This window comes from Garra rufa, chromosome 9, assembly GCF_049309525.1.
Source record: "Garra rufa chromosome 9, GarRuf1.0, whole genome shotgun sequence".
Taxonomy (NCBI): domain Eukaryota; kingdom Metazoa; phylum Chordata; class Actinopteri; order Cypriniformes; family Cyprinidae; genus Garra; species Garra rufa.
In genome coordinates, this window is record NC_133369.1 from 45,638,534 (window position 1) to 45,658,651 (window position 20,118).

Sequence of the window (20,118 nt, forward strand, 5' to 3'; positions counted from 1 at the left end):
GGAAAAAGGAAGTGATATGTGAGAGCGAGAGTGAGAGAGAGACAGAGAGAGAGAGAGAGAGAGAGAGAGAGAGAAGGGACGGACTTTCTATTGGACATAACAAACCTTTGAAAAAAATTTCAAATCAAGAGTTTCCTGAGAGCTATCGATGTGTGTGGACTGTAAAAATATCCTTTTTTTTTTTTCAAAGATAACTTCAAAAATGTGTCATCCTAACAGTTAAATGAACAGGTTTTATTCACATCGATAATATAATGCAGTATCACTGAATCTAGACTAACAAAAGTATTTTAAGGGAAAACTAAAATATACATCAAATATTTTTGAAACTTGTATTTCATGTATTTTTAAAATATGTATTTGTAATTGCACATTTGTAAAGATGAAGATGCAATTGAACACGTTTAAAATAATCATTAATGCATAATAACACTAAAGTTACAATTGTAATTAAGTGCTTGTATACATGTGCTTTAGTATGTTAGTCAACATAATTGAAACACCTAATTTGAAATTCCAGGTAAAAATAAAGTGCACTAAAAATACTTAAATACAAGCAAGTACATTTGGAGTACATTCTTATGTTTAACTTATACACCATAAATACACTAAATAAAAGTAGATTTCTACTTCAGTACTTCAGTGCACTTGAATAAGTATACTAAATACCACTAATACTTAATAACTGATTTTTAGTGCATTGAAATAAAGTATACTACTAGTGCATTTCTTAAAAGTTTGCTTTAAAGGCTTTAAAATTGAGTTCAGTTGTTAAAGACTTTTATATAGTAATTCTAAGTTTAAATTAAAGTGATTTTATTAAAAATACATTACTAATGTACTATTTCTAAATACATTTTCCCAATTTTGGTACTTAAGAACACTTAATATAAATGCACTAATTAGCACTAACACTTAAATTGAAGTGTACTTGATACTATTTAAAGAAACCATTAACATGTAGTTAAGTACAGTGCACAGCATAAATGAGTACACCCCCTCTTAATATATGTGACCCTGGACCACAAAACCAGTCTTAAGTCGCTGGGGTATATTTGTAGCTATAGTCAAAAATACATTGTATGGGTCAAAATTATTGATTTTTCTTTTATGCCAAAAATCATTAGGAAATTAAGTAAAGATCATGTTCCATGAAGATTTTTGTAAAATTCCTACTATAAATATATCAAAATGTAATTTTTGATTAATAATATGCATTGCTAAGAACTTAATTTGGACAACTTTAAAGGTGATTTTCTCAGTATTTTGATTTTTTTGCACCCTCAGATTCCAGATTTTCAAAAAGTTGTGTCTCGGCCAAATATTGTCCTATCCTAACAAACCATACATCAATGGAAAGCTTATTTATTGAGCTTTCATATGATGTATACATCTCAGTTTTGTAAAATTTAATCTTATGACTGGTTTTGTGGTCCAGGGATACACATATATATAAAAGATGTATTTTCTTAATGATCACTAATATAATTCATGGAAAGATGGCAATATTTAAATATATTAAAGATATACTTAATAAAAACAACAAAATATATGCCAATATTTCCTGTAATATAAGTAAATTAGCCAATTTTGTTTAAATAATGGATTGCAGAAATGAGTACACCCTATATGCAATTCAGCGAATGTATTATATTCTATTATAAAACGGTTAGTTCCATTCCTCAATTCTGATTGGTCAGCAGCTGTGTCGTATTCATGATACGGCACTGCTATGACCGCTTCACTCAACGGTTTTGTGTATCATTGAACCCCCTTAGCAACCACCCTTAGCAACGTAAACACAGCTGCAGCAGTTAGGGACTACTTTTTACAGCGGAAGGCAGTTAATGATTTTACTTTATGAAAACGTACAACTTAATATATATAAATTAATATATATTTTTGATTTTAATATTTTTATTGTGTGGTAACCGTTTTATAAAAGCATGATGTAATAAGGTACTTAAGCAATAAGGTACGAGAGGCCGTGCTGTATCATGAATAAATCACGGCTGAAGGGGTTGCAGGCACTCCGCTTCGCGTCGTGCCTAACAACGCCCTTCAGCCGTGATTTATTCATGATACAGCACGGCCTCTCGTACCTTATTGCTTAAGTACTTAATATGTCCTCCAGAACATTAAATATACTGCTCTGACGCTTCTTGGCACTGAGTGTACAAGTTCATGGCAAATTTTCACATCTGTCCTGTTTAAAATTCCCTGGTCTTTAAAGGAACACTCCACTTTTTTTGGAAATAGGCTCATTCTCCAACTCCCCCGAGTTAATAAGTTGATTTTTACCGTTTTGAACTCCATTCAGCCGTTCTCCAGTTCTGGCGATATCACTTTTAGCATAGCTTAGCATAGATCATTGAATCCTATGAGACCAATAGCATCGCGTTCAAAAATGTCCAACGAGTTTCCATATTTGTCCTATTTAAAACTTGACTCTTCTGTAGTTATATCGTGTACTAAGACCGGTCGAAATGCAAAGCTGCGAGTTTCTAGGCTGATAATATTAGGAACTACACTTCCATTCCGGCGTAATAGTCAAGGAAGTTTGCTGCCGTAATATGGCCGAAGCAGGCGGAGTATTATCAGAAATGAGTTCCCAGCTAGTTTAGCATTTGCACATGTGCTGCGTGGTATTACTGCTCCTGCTTCAGCCTTATTACGGCAGCAAACTTCCTTGACTATTACGCCGGAATGGGAGTGTAGTTCCCATTTGGAGAATGAGCCTATTTCCAAAAAAAAGTGGAGTGTTCCTTTAATGGGGAGTTTTGCTCTTCTCTACAGAATCCCCCACAGCTGCTCCAGAGTGTTAATACTGAGTGAAACATATGTCCACTGAAGGATTTTCACCTTGGGAGAATAAATATCCTCACTGTCATGCTGAAAAAATGCCCAGTAATGTAGGGAATGAGGGGAGGGTAGCATCTGCAGTTTCAGTTTTTTGTATTACATCATGAATTCATGCCAGCACTGATAAAGCACAGCTCCCTCACACCTTCAGCTCTCATACATCCCTGTAGAAGAGCTTTACTAGCACTGAACGTCACTGTAGGTACCAGGCACTTCTCGCTATACTCCTCCTGTAGCAACACCAGAATATTTTGGATGCTTTTGGATCCGAAATGATTGACTTGGTCCCTTGACACCAGAGTATGGATTCCCAGAAGTCTATATTTTGTAAACATGGGCCTTGGAAGAGGTTAAATGAGTTTACTGTGCTTTGGCTACAGTAGGTAATTCTAGTGGTGACAATAACCATGCATGTCACTTCTGCAGGCTGCTTCGTACTCTTTTCATAGCTTTTGCCGGCTCTGATACTCTTACATGGTATTTCTCCGCCTCATTTTGTAGCAAAAATTCACTCATTAAATGAAAACTTAAAGTGAAGACCTGGTTATTTCAGGAGCCTTGTCACAAGTCCATTGTTTTTGAATGTCAGTGCTACTTCTGCTATATTTTCACACTTAAAACAATAATTTGGTATTCCTCTTGTACCACGGTCCTATTTTCTGCTAAGAAATAAGTCACCTGGCAGTTCTCTCCCAAGTGGTTTCATTGTTGACAGCATTAAGTCTGTGTATGATTCAGTAGGCTATAAAACGCCTTTAACTGTCAGGAAATTACTTGTCTTTAAAAGTTTTGGTTCAGTATACTTACCGGTTAATCAAAAATAGCTTTAAACCTACACTTTTTTTTAGTAACTTTCAGGAGGGTGTACTAATTTTTGCAACACAACATTTTATCACTTTGACAGGAAAATCTTAATTTGCTAAATAATTTTGACATTCTTCTTTGGTAATTGATCAAGCAGGCCTGTTGGAACATTATATCTCCAAAGAATCCTAATATGTCTTTCAAGTGAAGAGTAATTGCTCAATTTGTTAAGTTTAAGAGGGGGTGTACTCATTTATGCTGTGCACTGTATATCAAATAAAGGGAATATTAACATAATTACAATATATTTGAAGTGAATTGTTTATTGTATAAAAAATATGTGGGCAATACATTATAAATACATTTTGTAAATATTTATATATTATTTGTATATTTTAAATAATTAAGTCGTTTTCTATGTATTATAGATATTAGTATAGACCCTTTGCACGTGACGTCACGCTCTACTCGCGCGAATTCTGAACGCCATGACGGACGGCGGAAGTGCTATTCTGTAGACGGACGGCAAACCAAATGAGTACGTGTTTGAGTTCGTACTAGTAGTAAAATGGTTATTTAGTGTTGTGCCGTCGGCTGTGCTAATAGACAGGGTAAAGCCAATATATCTTTTTATCGAATACCATTTGTTGGGGAGAGAAGGCAGCGATGGGTTGCTGCTATCAGCCGAAAGGACTGGCAGCCCTCCAAGTACTCCAGGATTTGCAGCGAGCATTTTTTATAAGGTAAGGTTAGGTTCATGTATTTCCCAGTTACGTTTACTTAATTTGTGTAATGCCACACCGTCAAATTGTCATTTATAACATGAGTAACCTAAATTAGCTATGTAATTGCAAGTACCAGCAGCTAGCGTGATAGGGCTGTGTAGTCTTACCCATTCACAAAGGTAGCTAACGTTAGCTTAATGTCAGGAATAGCAGATTTTGGTGCCACTTAAATGTCTATGCTTCTCTCTGATGCTCCTTTATATTCACGTTAGAGGCAATGTAAACATTGACACATGTGAGGCTATCTAAAGGCATAGTTCACTTTGAAATGAAAATTCTGTCATCATCATATACTCACCCTCAAGTTGAAAAAATAACACAGAGCAGACCTCATGCTTTATTTATAGTATCAAATCATAAGAAATGAAAATAAAAACATTACAAATGGAGTAGGTCTAGACCACACTATAATTTACAAAGACCAAACAATTCTAGTAATTCACTTCATGAGTCTGTGGACTGTGTTTTGTCTGACAGCAGTCTATCTGGGCATGTAAATGTCTTGGCCAGTAACTCAGATAAAATGGCTGACCTATAGAAGGCCTCAACATTCTGCACTGCTTCTGTAAAAAAGTCAGCATCAGGCAAACTTCTCTGTATAAAAAAAATGGATGTAGACCACACCATGAAGTCACAAAACTTCCACTTCGTCACAAACAACTGGGCTTGCACCTGGTAGTGGTATTGATGATCTCTGTTAAGTGCATGTGTACCATCTGTGTTCTCAATGCAGAAATTTTTCTTTTCAGTGGCACTGAGGACTCCGGTGTCTTTGGCACAGTGTGGGCACTTGATTTCCAAAATGCCATCGCCACAGCAGGAGCAGGACAGCAAGGCATCTGGAGATGCTCCAAGGTAGGGCAGGAGGTATCAATGTGGAGACCGGCATCACGAACACTTAGGTCCTGATGATGTTGTGCAGCGTAAGCCTCATATGTCTCTCTGGCTTTTTGTTCATGTTCACATCCCCATCTGAAAATGAGAAAAATAATGTTATTAAAGGAATAGTTCACTTTAAAATGATAATTTTCACATACTCACCCTCATATTGTTTCAAACCTGTATGAATTTCTTTCTTCTGCTGAACAGAAAGTAAGATATTTAGAAGAATGTCAGTAACCAGACATTTTCTGGGTCCCATTGACTTCCGTAGTAGGAAAAAAATATACTAAAGAAGTCAATGGGACCCAGAAACTGTCTAGTTACTGACATTCTAAATATCTTCCTTTCTGTTCAGCAGAAGAAAGAAATTCATACAGGTTTGAAACAACATGACAGTGAGTATATGATGACAAATTTTTTTTATTTTAAAGTGAACTATTCCTTTAAGTCATCGTAGCTCTTTGAGTGCCCTTTTCATTGGATTTTCTCTGATTTCCCTAAGAACTATAGATGTCAGTACCCAAAATTGGCCTAATCTTAATAGCACATAATATTCTCTTGTATCATATTCTATCACAGATATCACAGAGTAGTTTATAAAGGGTGTAAATTAAATATAACAGGAACCATTTAAAAGGAACAAATAAGCAAAGGACCTACACCATACACCTGGGATTAAAAATAGATAAGGGCACTCAAAGAGATTGAGGGATGTAATCTGTCATCATGTTTGTAATTTAATGTTGATAATTTGTTATACTGACTATAATAAATATTCCAATGATAAATGCATTTCTTTGTCTTGTGTTTGTTTCTTTGATGTTTTTTTTTAAGCAGGGGCCCTCTACATTAGAACACAACATATATTGCATACATTTCCATAGTTGAAACATAAGTTCAAAGAACATCTAATTTCTTTACACACTTACACTATGGTGAAATTAAAAACAGTAACTTTATGTTTGTCTCATTATGTCACACATGCCTGGTTGCAACTGTTGAAAATCTGCATAGGTCAGGGTAACAGATCTGCCTAATTAGGGATTTGGAAGGATTTGTAGGGTCTGTCCTTGCAGCTGACTTGAACCTAGATGCTGTCACCCTACCAGCCCTCATGTCAAACCATAGCCTTGACTTTCCCTGTTGTCGTGTCTCTTCCTCAACTGCCTACAACATTGTAAATTATAGAAGATGAAATTAATGACATGACACCTTAAAGCACATTTTAGTCATATGAGATTAAGAGGAATGACTATACCTGCTCTGGTGTGACTTCCATATCATTGAATACCGCATCACATTTTTTCTCAAGGTCCGAGGCAGACAGCTTCCGGTTCTGAGCGCTGTATAACTCAGTCAGGGGCTGTGGAAGACCCAGAGACACCACCTTTGGTTGAAACTGTTTACAGTAGTGTGGCAATACCACTCTTCTCTGAAGGGTTTCAGACAGTGACTGACTGTGATGCACCTACAATTACAGAAAGTGGCATAAATACATTATTCTTACATGAATGTTATTGTGATGTTAATATTTACTGCTGCAGTGACACCATAAATGCCCCTTGTGAATACATCTTAATCACTATGATAGTCAAATCTTAACATAGGCTACAGTGAATATAATCACAGATAAGATGATGGCTAGATGTAACAATTATGTGTGGCTACTGATCACAGACACTCCGTGATTTACTGGCTATGATGCACCTACAAATACAGAAAGTGGCATAGATACATTATTTTAAATGAATGTTATTGTGATGTTATTGTTTAATGCTGCAGTGACAATAAATGCACATTGTGAATACTTTGCTGTGATTAACTGGTGGAATCTTAACATAGGCTACTGCGAATATAATCACAGATAAGATGTCTAGATGTTACAATTATATGTGGTTACTACGGATCACAGACACACCGTGATTTACTGTCTGCATGGATTAACGTGTGATCGATAATTAATGAACGCACTTCCCCGAGCTGGGATGCGTCCAGGCATCCATTTGAAAGCCACGGCCGACCATGTCCTCTAAAATCATAGGCTACGTGTTATATAAATATTTATCAAGAAATAACTGACCGCATTCTACAAAATAAACCATAGATCGATGTCTTACCTTTGCCATTATGAGGTACCTCCACCGGCGTTAGCGTAGCATCGCGTTCCTGTAACCCAACCAGCTACAAAGAACTGGTAAGCATCCAGACTTTTAAAAGCTTTGAGATCAGCACCAGTGTATGGGGATACCCCGTTTACCACATAGTGGTACAAATCGTGTGGGCCGAAGTCAGGAAGACTCGGCAATTTAATGAGGTCCGTGAAAACTGAGGGAGGAAGAAGGTAAGGGTCTGTATCCAAACCTGCTATCTCCAACTTCTCCAAATATCGCTCTTTGAGAGCCCCTACCAGATGCCCTACCTTGACCGATAACGGCACTACAACTTCTTCGATAGAAGAAGTCATGAAGTTTAGTGGTAACGTTAACGTTATCTATTTTATTCTTTTTAAAACTATTCAAATTTCCCGCACGTCTACTAGTGCTCAGCCTGCGCGTCCAGTTATTTTGCCGTCCAGCATGGCGTCGTCACGTGGTCGTGGTCACGTGTTTGCAAAGGGTCTATATAAGTATATTTAAAGGTGTATAAAAAGATGGGTTCAAGTGTACTACAAATGGTAGCTAATATATATATATATATATATATATATATATATATATATATATATATATATATATATATATTAGGGGTGTAACGATATTACAAACCGAACCGAAATATCGCGATACACCAACCACAATACGTATCGCGAAACTCTCGTGGCGTACCGCGGTACTGTCACGCCCCCTGCTGCCCATTGTTGGGGTTGACGTCACTTGTCTCTAACTAATTTAACCAATTTAAACATCTTTATTTTATCACATTTGAATAAATTGTATTAGTAATGATGAGCTTTTGTTCTAAATATTATATTCTAAAGTGAGTATTTTCCAAGTGCATGTCATGTCATGTGACTTGAGTGAGCGATCACACTCGGTTACTATCAGGGCTCGACATTAACGCTTGTCCGGGACAAGTGGATTTTGTGAAAGGGGATTTTACTTGCCCGACCGGACAAGTAACCTGATTAAAACATCAAGTACAAACAATAACTAGCGCAGCAACGAAACTTTGGTGAGCATAATTCTGATTTTATTACTTAAGATAACTGAAAACGGACAGTATCAAGCTCGTGCAGGCTATCTGACTCACAGAAAATCAACACTAACAGGCTCAACAGTATACACAAAGAAACAAGCATGAACAGACATACTGCGGTAGAAAAGCACCATTACGATCGCAAACGTGAGTGACATTGATTTTATACAACAGTAGTTCAATAAACTAGTAGTTAATATTAACTGACTTACATTTTAGACACATCATTAACCATTTTTGCAAACGAAAATAGTTCTAAGCAACAGCAGAACCTCCGTGAATCTCAGAGCAACACAGCGGTGTTTCAGTACTGAATGATTTAGCATTTTTTTTAATGAATCGAGTCAGTGAACGAACTGGTTGAATCCATCTATGGTTGAATCCGTGACTCGCTCATTAAGACAGTGACTACTGCCACCTATTGGTGGTTCGATTTTATATTTAAAGCTATTGCATTTTTCCAATATTTTTGTATAACATTAATCTTATTACATTATTTATGTATTTGCAATTTTACTGTGTAAATGCATTTTTTGGAACCTCTTATCTTCATTAAAATGTCTAAGTAAATACAGTTAAATGTCAATTTCATTGCAGGCCCGGTTTTTCCTGTGCAATGGAAAGATGGAGTTTGTTGATACTGATTTAATTTGTGCAACCATACAGAGTCTAATTATTCTAATTTTATGTATTGATAAAATTTAAGAATTTGATGTGAATGATGACACATACAGTTAGTAAGGTTAGGAAAATAAAGTTAAAAAGTGTCCTAGAAATCAATTTAAGGCAAATATCACAAATATTCAGATTAAAGTAAGACCTTATAGAGTAGTGATGAGACTATTGCTTCAGAATGGATTAATTTACAGCAAAAAAGGCATTTTTTTTGCCCCGGACAAGTAAATTTTTAACTCGGATAAGTGAATGTCTAATTTTCACTAACTTACTCAGGTATCCTGACTGTACTAAAATGGGTTGGCAAAGTTAATAAAGAAAAAGTTTAGTTGTTCTTGTTATTAAGTGAATCTATTGTTCCTTAGCATTGCTGTTAAGATGATCAACCCTAACCCCACAGCAAACAGAAACCGAACCGAACCGAACCGTGGCTCCAAAACCGTGAACCGAACCGAACCGTGCCTTTGGTGTATCGTTACACCCCTAATATATATATATATATATATATATATATATATATATATATATATATATTTAAATACATAACATAATTTTAATAAAATAATATATTAAAAGCACATTTCAAAACAGCACAGCTGAGTACACTTAGGTGATATTTTTACGATTCTCTGAAGAAGTACTAAAGAATAAGTACAAAATTAGTGTATGCAAATAGAGCACTTTTAGTACGTGATGAAAGTGTACTTAAATAGTGTATTTTACTTTTTTCACCTGGGATTGTTAAGAAACACTTATGAAAGTGTCTTTAAGTACACTTAAGTGGCCTTTAATTCCGTTAACATATTATTTGCATGTACAATTTTTTCTAAAAATAAACGTAAGATTTAAAGCACACTACAAGCACACTCTTTTTTACATACCATTCCCTGTACTTCATGTAGTTATGTTTATTCTGCACATAAACTTTCATCTCAGGGCAAAAAAACAGCCATACATTTTGCAACAATAATAAAAATTAATCATTAAGCTATCAACATCAACAGCATTATATAATGCTTCTCAGAGCAGTATACTGTTATATAATCAAATTCAATCACATTTTTATCTTGGTTTTACACATTGTGTACAGGGTTTTGTTTGTGTTATTCGTTTAAATCGTAAAGTGTTATTAGAATGAACTGACAGTTTTTTAAACACTTGTTCATTCACCCAGTGGGCAGAAGATCAAAAGGACAGATCAAAGAGTAAAATGCTATTAAACATTTCACTTTGCATAATTTTGTTTCCAAGGCCAACAGTAGTGTGTGATTTCGTGTTTGTGTGGTTTCAGTTGATTAAAAATCTTTCTCTAAATGTGTAATAATGTGAATACTTCACTACACATTATACAATACTTCAAAATCATTTATGCTTGATTTATGCTGTGCAATACATTCATGTACAGATTTTGAGCACATGTGTGTATACAAACAGTGAATAAGACATACATTCACACAGGTTTAACATGCCAATTGTCGCTTAAGAATATGTGCTTAATTGTACTGAATGTGCACTTCTAGTGTAATTCAAATCTCAAAAATATATTTTAAAAAACTGTGTTTGCAGATAATATACAAATGAAATAAAAGGCCATTTAAATGTACTTAAAGAAAGACACTTCAATGACTGCTTCTTAAGACGCTTAAAAAAAAAAACGCTTTGTAAATATAGCTGCCAGCAGTAATTACCGGGGTTCGAGCATTTAAGCCCTTTTTGGCTTCTATGCTGTTAGGGTGAAGGCCAACATGAAATAAATGGCTGACACCAGAACACATCCATGATTGAGAATATGATTTTATTGAGTGTGAATTTAAATTTAGAACTAATTTAACCAAAGTATGTTTTTGAATAATCTCAAATATTACAAGAGCAGTTCGATTGACAACAGTGGTCTTAGAGGCAAAGTTGTTCAGAATGAGGAGATCTATCATATGATATGAAGATATAGTGTATATGTGAATATATGGGCGTCTTATTGCAAGTTTAGTTCTTTTACAATAGAAATATCATGTTTTGACACCTTTTTAACTATTACAGCGTCACTTATGGTCCGATCTTCATGAAACTTTGCATGCTTGTTAAGAGTCATCTGGTACATGTTTTCTCCCATTTTCGTAAAGTTTTGAGTTTTTGTTTAGGTTCTATAGGCTTTTGGGTATATGTGGCCATGCCCCTTTTTTTAAAATGACCCTATAGCTAACCAAAAGAAAAAAATTCAACATTATTTTTGATAATTATTGATCTAGAGAGTATAAACACAACTGCGCTGCAGTGGTTTGATAGAGATCGGGCGAAAAACCTAGGACTAGTTTGCAAAAGTAGGTTTTTAACATAATTGCAAATATTTAATGAACGATTTGATTGACAGCAATGGTTCTTGAGGCAAAGTTGCTTGTTATGAGGAGATCTATCAAATGATATGCCTATTGTGTGGATGTGTGAAACACCACGTGATTACAGAGCTATAAAACTCGTTAGCGCCAACTAGTGGCCGATTTCTTTCAAAATTCTTTCAGACCTTTAGGACCATGAGTCAAACATGCACACCTAGTTTTGTTCCTATCGACCTCCGTTAACCTTGTCTAATAGGTGCTCAAAATTCATTGGCCAATGGCGGCCATGTTTTTTGAGATATGCCAATGTCCTCATAGACACTTGTGCCACTTTGGACCAAGACACTGCATACCAATTTTCAAGTCAATCAGACCAACGGTTGCGTATTTATAGCTGTTTATGTTTTTTCCGTCTTATAGCGCCACCAAGTGTCAGAGCTGCGCAATTTTTTTAGATTGAGCTTATACACATGTGTACCGAGTTTGGTGAAGATATCTCATTCCGTTCAAGAGTTATAGCTAAATGTAGCAAATCTATAAGTACACTTATTTTGATGCGTCGACTAACATACTAAAGCAAAAGTAAAGTACTTGCTTATAATTTTAACCTAGTATGTTATTCAATATTACATTTAAACATACTTTAAATGAGTTAAAAAACGTAAAAGCCATTAAAGTATATTTTAGTTTTCCATAAATGCTTGTCAGTACATTCAGTTTTAACCATATATCAATATACATCAGAATAATGAAATTACATATAAAGATGTACTTAAGTCCTGATTAAGTGGGTCAAAAAAGTTCAGCTAATTACATTGAATAAAAATACAAAATACAATACATTTTAATTTGATAATAAATACATAACAAGTGCTAATAAAAAGCACTCTTAAAGACAGATTCGAAGCAGATGATACTTCTTTATTCAGCTTTCAGACAAACATCTGCCTTCTTCCTCTCTGTGAAAAAAAGGAGATTAAGTGTGTTTGTTATCTGACACACCAAAGCAATCCAGATACCAATGATATGGCAGAAAATTCTGCTGAATTGTTCAGTTGTCTGTCCACTCACAATGGTGCACTTAAGGTGTCGTTTCTTCTCTTCTTCCAGCTGATGATCCTCTTTATTTCCGGGCGTCCTGGTGTCTCTATGAGCCCGTGATACGTCTGCATCATGCTGAGGGCGTGAGCGCTGCCCGCACACACCTGAGCCTTCTGCAGTCTGGTCACAGATGCCAGATTACATGCAATCTCATATGCATGTCCAAAATGTTCATGAGCGCCATCATATTGCTTCTACACACAGAAATGAACATGCAGATACATTTGTTACAGTAATGCTACAACTCTACAAACACTCCTAAAGTGCACAATATATCATGCAACAGAGCTCACTAGGGTTTGGAACATATTTTATAACTCTCACTTGGATTTAAATCTTAGCTTTTTGTCTCTTACTCTCAAGCTGAGGATGTTTCCTAGGCACATTGAGGCCTTCTCAAGGTTTCTGTCCTGTTTGCTCTTTAGAGAAATCTCAGCAAACTTCTCCAAATATTCAGTTGCCTCTGTTAATTTGCCTTCACTGTAACACAAACAAGCAGAAACCATAGAAAGAAATGGTTGCTGATAAGTCATAGTTTATCAATTAACAGGGTTCAAGTATCATAATCCCATTATAGTTTACTAAAAGCCACTGAATAACAAGTCATTCTATTAAAACCAACCTATTTACATTCACAAAGTTGATAGACACATGTTCCTGTTTTTCATGTTGTACTGCCACCTTCTGGCTAAAGTCCATATCTTGCATACAACAGTCAAAAGTATAGATACTTTCTTTTAAAATGATGATTAAAATACCGAAATAGTAAGCCACATTTAAACGTGTATTGACGAGTTTAAACAGGAGTTCACTTGTTTTAAGATAATGAAAAACATAAATTCAGTCAAATGTGTCCAAAGATATAGTAGATGTATACACCATTTCATAAAACAGGCCACTATCAAAACAATTCAGTCGCCATCAGCAGCCATATTTGTCTCAAAATTAGGGGCCTAGACCAAAGGGCTGTAGCCCCTATTGTGTCTGTATGTTTTCTTATTATTTTCGTCCAATGTGAGTCTAAGGCAGCCCTATGAACAGAACATAGGAAAATGACAAAATTTGGCACACTTGTAGTGATGGCCATAAATTGTGATCTGACCACATTTGGGGTCTCTCGAACTAACTCTATAGCGCCACCACTAGTTCAAAAATTCAACATTTAAATGGCAATAACTCTTAAACCCCTAATTCTAGAAAAATTAAACTTAGTACAACTAATTAATCTCTTCCTGTTGATCACAATCAATAGGTTACATTAAGACTACCCATTACAGTAGCAGCCATTTTGAAAAGTACAGTATTATGTTTTTTGCGACTCCTCCTTGAAAATTGACCCAATTCTTCCCAAAATTGGCTCAGATGATCTTTGGACTGAGCTGCACAGAAATGACTGAACAATTCTTTTGTATTTATCTTTGTTTAAAAGTTATGATGTCGCAAAATTAATGAGGTTGACCCAAAATTGGTTCAGTGGCTATATCTTGGCCAAACTTTGATCAATTGAAATGAAACTTTGTATGCTTCATCAACACCATGCTCTGAGGGTTCATGCCAAAGGTGGGAACAGTGCCACCTATGGGTCGAGAAATACGACCCGTTTTTACATAACTTTTGAGATTCCTTGGGTAATGTCCGAATCTGAGGACATACATTTTTGCAGGATTGTCTGAACCATGTGTCCGCTATTTTGAAATTTAACATAACTTGCAATATCTTTTGAACCATTTGACATATCTGCACAAAAATCGGTAGGGATCATCAACAGCATGTCCCGGAACACAGCACCACCTAGCGTTCATATAATATATTTCTGATTAAACCACAGTGTATGAGTGGTATTCTATTGAAATCAAAAGGCTATAGCTTTGAAAATTTTCAACAAATTTAGTGTGTACCAAGTATTTAACCATGGGAACTATACATTGCAGCTATATTTCAACGTTTTTGATAATTATTTACCAGGGCTCCAGAAATTTTCATGCCTTTTTTAATTCCAATTGGGCAAAAATTCAATAAATAATTGCACATTAAAATATATTTATATATTCTCTATAGCATCATCAACTGGTCAATGCATGTGAATTTTTTTTTATTCCATGAGTAATTTCTTAACATTTTGACATTTTTTTTTTCCTTTTATCCAAAGCAGCTTATATTCCATTCAATTTATACATCAATCAATGCATCATTTAACTTTTGATCCATTAATGCATTAGCTTTGATATGGCCAGAACCATATATACTGGTCATTTTTTTTCCAACTTTTTTAATTACAGAAACATTGAGTTTTTCTGTCTCTACAAACAGTCATTATTTTTTAAATTTAGTTTGGTCTCAGCTTTAAGTGTTTTTTTTTTACCTTTATTTAGCACTTTTAACAATACAGGTTGTGTTAAAGCAAATTTACAGTATTAAATAGGACAACATTGTGTCAATATTGTTTAAGTTGTGATGTGTGTTTGTGTGTGTGCTTCTACTGTACCTCTCCAGAGATTTGGCAATGGCTTCATATGCTCCTCCCAGGCTGTCTGTATTTTCAAGTGTTGTGAAGATCTCCAAACACACACTGAAAAACTGACACAAGCAACAAATTCTCAAAGAACAAATAAAAGCAGAATGAATAAGCAGAGTTTGTGAGCTCTCTGAACATGAACCTGTTTAGCGGTCTTCTGCTCTCCAGTGCTCTGATATGCCAGGCCCAGTCTATAGGCTGCTTCTCCTTCTGACCCACGATCTCCCGCTAGACGAGGAATCAAAAACCAACAACAGCAAGAGAAAAAAAAATGGTGCAAGTCATTAAACTGTGCATTAAGGAGTGTGTTGTTTTACTGAAGGAGATCTGAATTGGAGTGCACTGGCCAAGCTTTTGAGTTGTATTGTCAGTAAAATTGTATAAGATGTCATAATTTGACAGGGAAACACTTAATTGAACTTCCAGAAGGAGCAAGTGTTTGTATATGAATGGCAAACGTGTACAATACATGATATATCATCAACAAAAAATGGTTTATCAATGCATGAATAAACACTTGGAATGCAATCAAAAAAACTGAATTTTCATCAGGCATTACTACAGTCTTCAGCATCAAATGATTCTACAGAAATCATTCTAATATGTGACCCTGGACCACAAAACCAGTCATAAGGTTAAATTTTACAAAACTGAGATGTATACATCATATGAAAGCTCGATGAATAAGCTTTCTGTTGATGTATGGTTTGATAGGATAGGACAATATTTGGCCGAGATACATCTATTTGAAAATCTGGAATCTGAGGGTGCAAAAAAATCAAAATACTGAGAAAATCACCTTTAAAGTTGTCCAAATTAAGTACTTAACAATGCATATTACTAATCAAAAATTACATTTTGATATATTTATAGGAATTTTACAAAAAATCTTCATGGAACATGATCTTTACTTAATTTCCTAATGATTTTTGGCATAAAAGAAAAATCAATAATTTTGACCCATACAATGTATTTTTGGCTATTACTACAAATATACCCCAGCGACTTAAGGCTGGTTTTGTGGTCCAGGGTCACATATGTTGATTTTCTGCTCAAGAAAAAAAATTCTGATTACTATCAATGTTGGAAAAGGTTTAACATTTTAACACAAGTTTGTCCTTGTTGAATAAAAGTATTAATTTCTTTAAAAAATATATTTTTTTGATAGTCTTTTGGTAGTCTTTAATAAAAAAAGCTCCATCTTGCATAATTTCGAATACATATTACATAAACTTTAAAGGTATATTTTTCTAAACTAAAATGTAAAAATTAAACTAAACGAAAATTTGAACAAGCTGTTGGCCAACTGTGTATCTCTGTTTATGTCACATCAAATCACTGTCTTAGTGAACAGGGTGTGCATACACTCTTTAGCCATCTCGTAAGCCTTGGTGAACATCTTAATGGCGTGTGCGTGGTCTTGTTCCTGAAGCAATCTCTGTCCCAGCAGAGTGAACACCTTCTGGAGCTCCTCACATGAGTGTGAGTGATGCATGCGACCGCTGGGGTCCTGCCATGTACGGCCCAAGGTCAGGTGATAAAACACCTCATAATGCTCTTGTGCTCGCTCCAGCTGACCTGCAAACATATGCATAGCATCTTTACATTCAACCATTTTACTCACTTTTTCCTCTGTGAATTTTACAAAGGGTTATATTTCTCTACAATTTGAAAGAAACACATATTGAATTTGGATTTATTTAAAATGAAAATTGAATTTAAAGGGAGGTAGCAAACAGGATGCAGAATTGCAATTTGAATCTGAATGTAAAGAAGCAGATTCAATGGCTGTCATATATTTAAGGACTGTGCATGTACGTTACCCTTTTGTAAATAAACTTGACCCATGTGTAAGTTGGCCTCAGCCTCTCTTTTGCCAGAATCCATTTTGAATTTGGGAGCTGAATCGAGCGCCAGCTGAAGGAAATGATGCTTCAACCATTCGTCCTCTGGCTCGGTGAAAAACCTGGCCAAGTACATGTGGTTGTCATACGCCTCTCCATACTGTCCTACAGCAGGAAACACAGAGATGGAGAGGATTTATTTAATCACTTGTAAGGTTTAGGGGAAGAGAGCTAATATGTTACTGCTAAATTGTAATATGTGACCCTGGACCACAAAACCAGTCATAAGGGTACATTTAAAAAAAAAAATTGAGATTTATACATTGATGTAAGGATATGACAATAATTGGCGACATACAACTATTTGAAAATCTGGAATCTGAGGGTGCAAAAAAATCTAATATTGAGAAAAAAGTTGTCCAAATTTTGTCCAAAGTTTTTATCCGTGCATACTAATAAAAAATTCAGTTTTGATATATTTATGCTAAGAAATGTACAAAATATCTTCATGGAACATGATCTTTACTTAATATCCTAATGATATTTGGCATAAAAGAAAAATCAATAATTTTGACCCATACTATGTTTTGTTGGTGTTGGCTATTGCTACAAATATACCCGTGCTACTTAACACTAAGGTTTTGCGGTCCAGGGTCACATATATTTAGATGAGCATGTACAGAATGAAGATCTAATATATCACTTTGGCAAAATTAACAACTGTTACATATTGTTTAATTAATTGGAAATCAGGTAAAGGGAAAATATGACCTCCAATGCGAGGCAGGAAGAACATTTGTTTAATGAAATACGCTGTTTTCTGCAAATGTGCAAGACTTTGAATTTATTAGCTGCTTAAAAACTAGAAGAATAACAAAGCACAGCAAATGGTTAACTATATGCACAAAATAGTGTTTATGATTCTGAAAAACAAACAAACCCCTTTAAAGGGATAGTTCACCCAAAAATAAAAAAAATGATGTTGATCTGCTTACCCCCAGAGCATCCAAGATGTAGGTGACTTTGTTTCTTCAGTAGAACACAAACGAAGATTTTTAACTCAAACCGTTGCAGTCTGTGTCTGTTGCAGACCTCAATGTATCGTCACGAGCCAGGGTTTAATTTGGTTTTGTCTGTGTATGTTTTTTTACTCTCAAAGATTTGGTAACCATTGACTGCCATTATATGACTGACAGACTGCAATGGTATGAGTTAAAAATCTTTTATTTGTGTTCTACTGAAGAAACAAAGTCACCTACATATTGGATGTCCTGGGGGTAAGCAGATAAATGTCAAATTTTCATTTTTAGGTGAATTATCCCTTCAAGTAATTAACCCTAAATCAAATTGCTCTTTTTATTTTATTACACACCTTAATTTGCCATTAAAAAAAAAAACAGACACTGAATTATTATTATTACATAACAGTAATAACAACAACCTCTCATCCCAATCTACCCCACACAAATAAATATGTAAAATAACAAAAAGTACTTGCAGCTTATTACTGGGACTTTATCCATTCATTTTATGGACATTTACTTTAACCCTTATAATAATAATTATAATAGCCTAATAATAATAATATCAGTCATTCTTGAGAAGTGGGACAAAACAGGGTGCAAAATGTAAAAAATAAAACTAAAACTGATATGCCTATGGAAAATACAGTAATATCGTGTCCGAACTTTGCGGCTTTTTTTTTAAAGTGAATTTCTGTGCCCAAAATCCAAATGTAACGTAATCTTTGACGTTTGACTCAGATGAGGTCATGTGCCGGTACCGTCTCTCTCGGCGGTCTCGGCTCGGGTCAGGTGCAGCTGAAGGGTGTGGAGTTTGTGCGGATGCTCCTCCGCTTTTTCCCAGCGCTGCAGCAGCGCAAACATCTGCGCAAACGAGCGATGAAAGCCTTCACTCAGCAGCTCCACGCAAACATTATGACGCAGAGGCTTCTTGAATCTCAAGAGATACGGCAAAAGTGTAATCAGAAATGAATGACAGTATACAGCTGGTCATGATTTCAAACTATCATCTTACAAACTAAAACAACGATGTGTTCGGAACCGCAATAAATCCACAGATGAGTTCTTACTGTGCAATTTCGAGCTTGGTGGGGATTTGAGTTTCCACTGCCGCAGGATGGACGGGATTCTCCTTCATCCATTCCGGGAAGGACCTAAACTTAATCAAAAACAGTCTTAGATGATGTTGGAAAGCAGAACGTCAGTAAATAGTAATAACCAGAGCTTACTTAGACGTTGGTGTTTTCCTGTGTTTATCGGGATTGTAAATGTCTGGCAGGAGAGGAGTCCGAGAACCACTCACCACTGCTGAAGACATGCTGATTATCAAACATTTAAAAAGTTATAATAAGTTACATTTCGCTAAAGTGAGTTAACAACAACAAATGTGTGACAACAAATTGTTTTAAACAGACATGAGGAAGTTCAGCAGGTGCCACGAAAAGCTAGCTGCGATTTACCTGGCTGTCAGATTTGTGACTCTTCTGTAACTTGTTCTGTTGCCACAGCGACCAAACTGCTCACTTCCGCTAAACTGTTAGTAGCTGGTAGATACACGCATTGCACTGAAAAAACAAACAAACAAAAAAAAAACAATAACTAAATTCACTTATGCTGCGTTCCAATTCGCCTACTTATACTATGCACTCTTTTTGTGAAGAAAAAGTACATACTTTTGAGTATGTAGCAGAATAGTAGGCAAACTTTGGGACGTACTACGTCGTCATAACTGCTTCTTTAACGGAAGCTCTGTTACTTAGTTACCTGAATCCTGTCACTGTTTAAACTGTCCTGTCAATCATCACAGTTAATATTTATATACATTTGTTTAATTTAATTTCCAACCGTATTAGAGAGAAATGAAGGCACTTTCTTTCACGAGTCTTTCATGCAGAGAACTCTGCTCTTGTGTTTGCATAATTATGCATTTAAACGTTAATGACCAAACCTATCATTATAAAAGTTCGTAATGTTGCTGCACATGAAATATAACACGGATAACATTAAAAATATATTTTTTTTATCAGGTTACACATTGATTATTTATCACTAAAACCCCTTTCTCTACCTGTCCGTTGGTCGCGCATATCCGCCATATTT

The 20,118-nt window shown here is 35.4% G+C and overlaps 1 protein-coding gene across 1 annotated transcript; it reads right to left on the reverse strand.

The window, feature by feature from the left end:
• Window positions 1-12,198: 12,198 nt before the first annotated feature.
• ttc29 (tetratricopeptide repeat domain 29) lies at window positions 12,199-19,341 on the reverse strand. The gene is made up of 10 exons (XM_073847944.1): window positions 19,248-19,341; window positions 19,089-19,172; window positions 18,780-18,955; window positions 16,976-17,161; window positions 16,518-16,730; window positions 15,295-15,380; window positions 15,123-15,214; window positions 12,994-13,117; window positions 12,608-12,831; window positions 12,199-12,495 (listed from the first exon to the last, which is right to left on the reverse strand). Exons 1-10 carry the CDS (start codon window positions 19,334-19,336, stop codon window positions 12,462-12,464), a joined length of 1,308 nt encoding a protein of 435 aa, XP_073704045.1. The 5' UTR covers window positions 19,337-19,341; the 3' UTR covers window positions 12,199-12,461.
• Window positions 19,342-20,118: the final 777 nt, after the last annotated feature.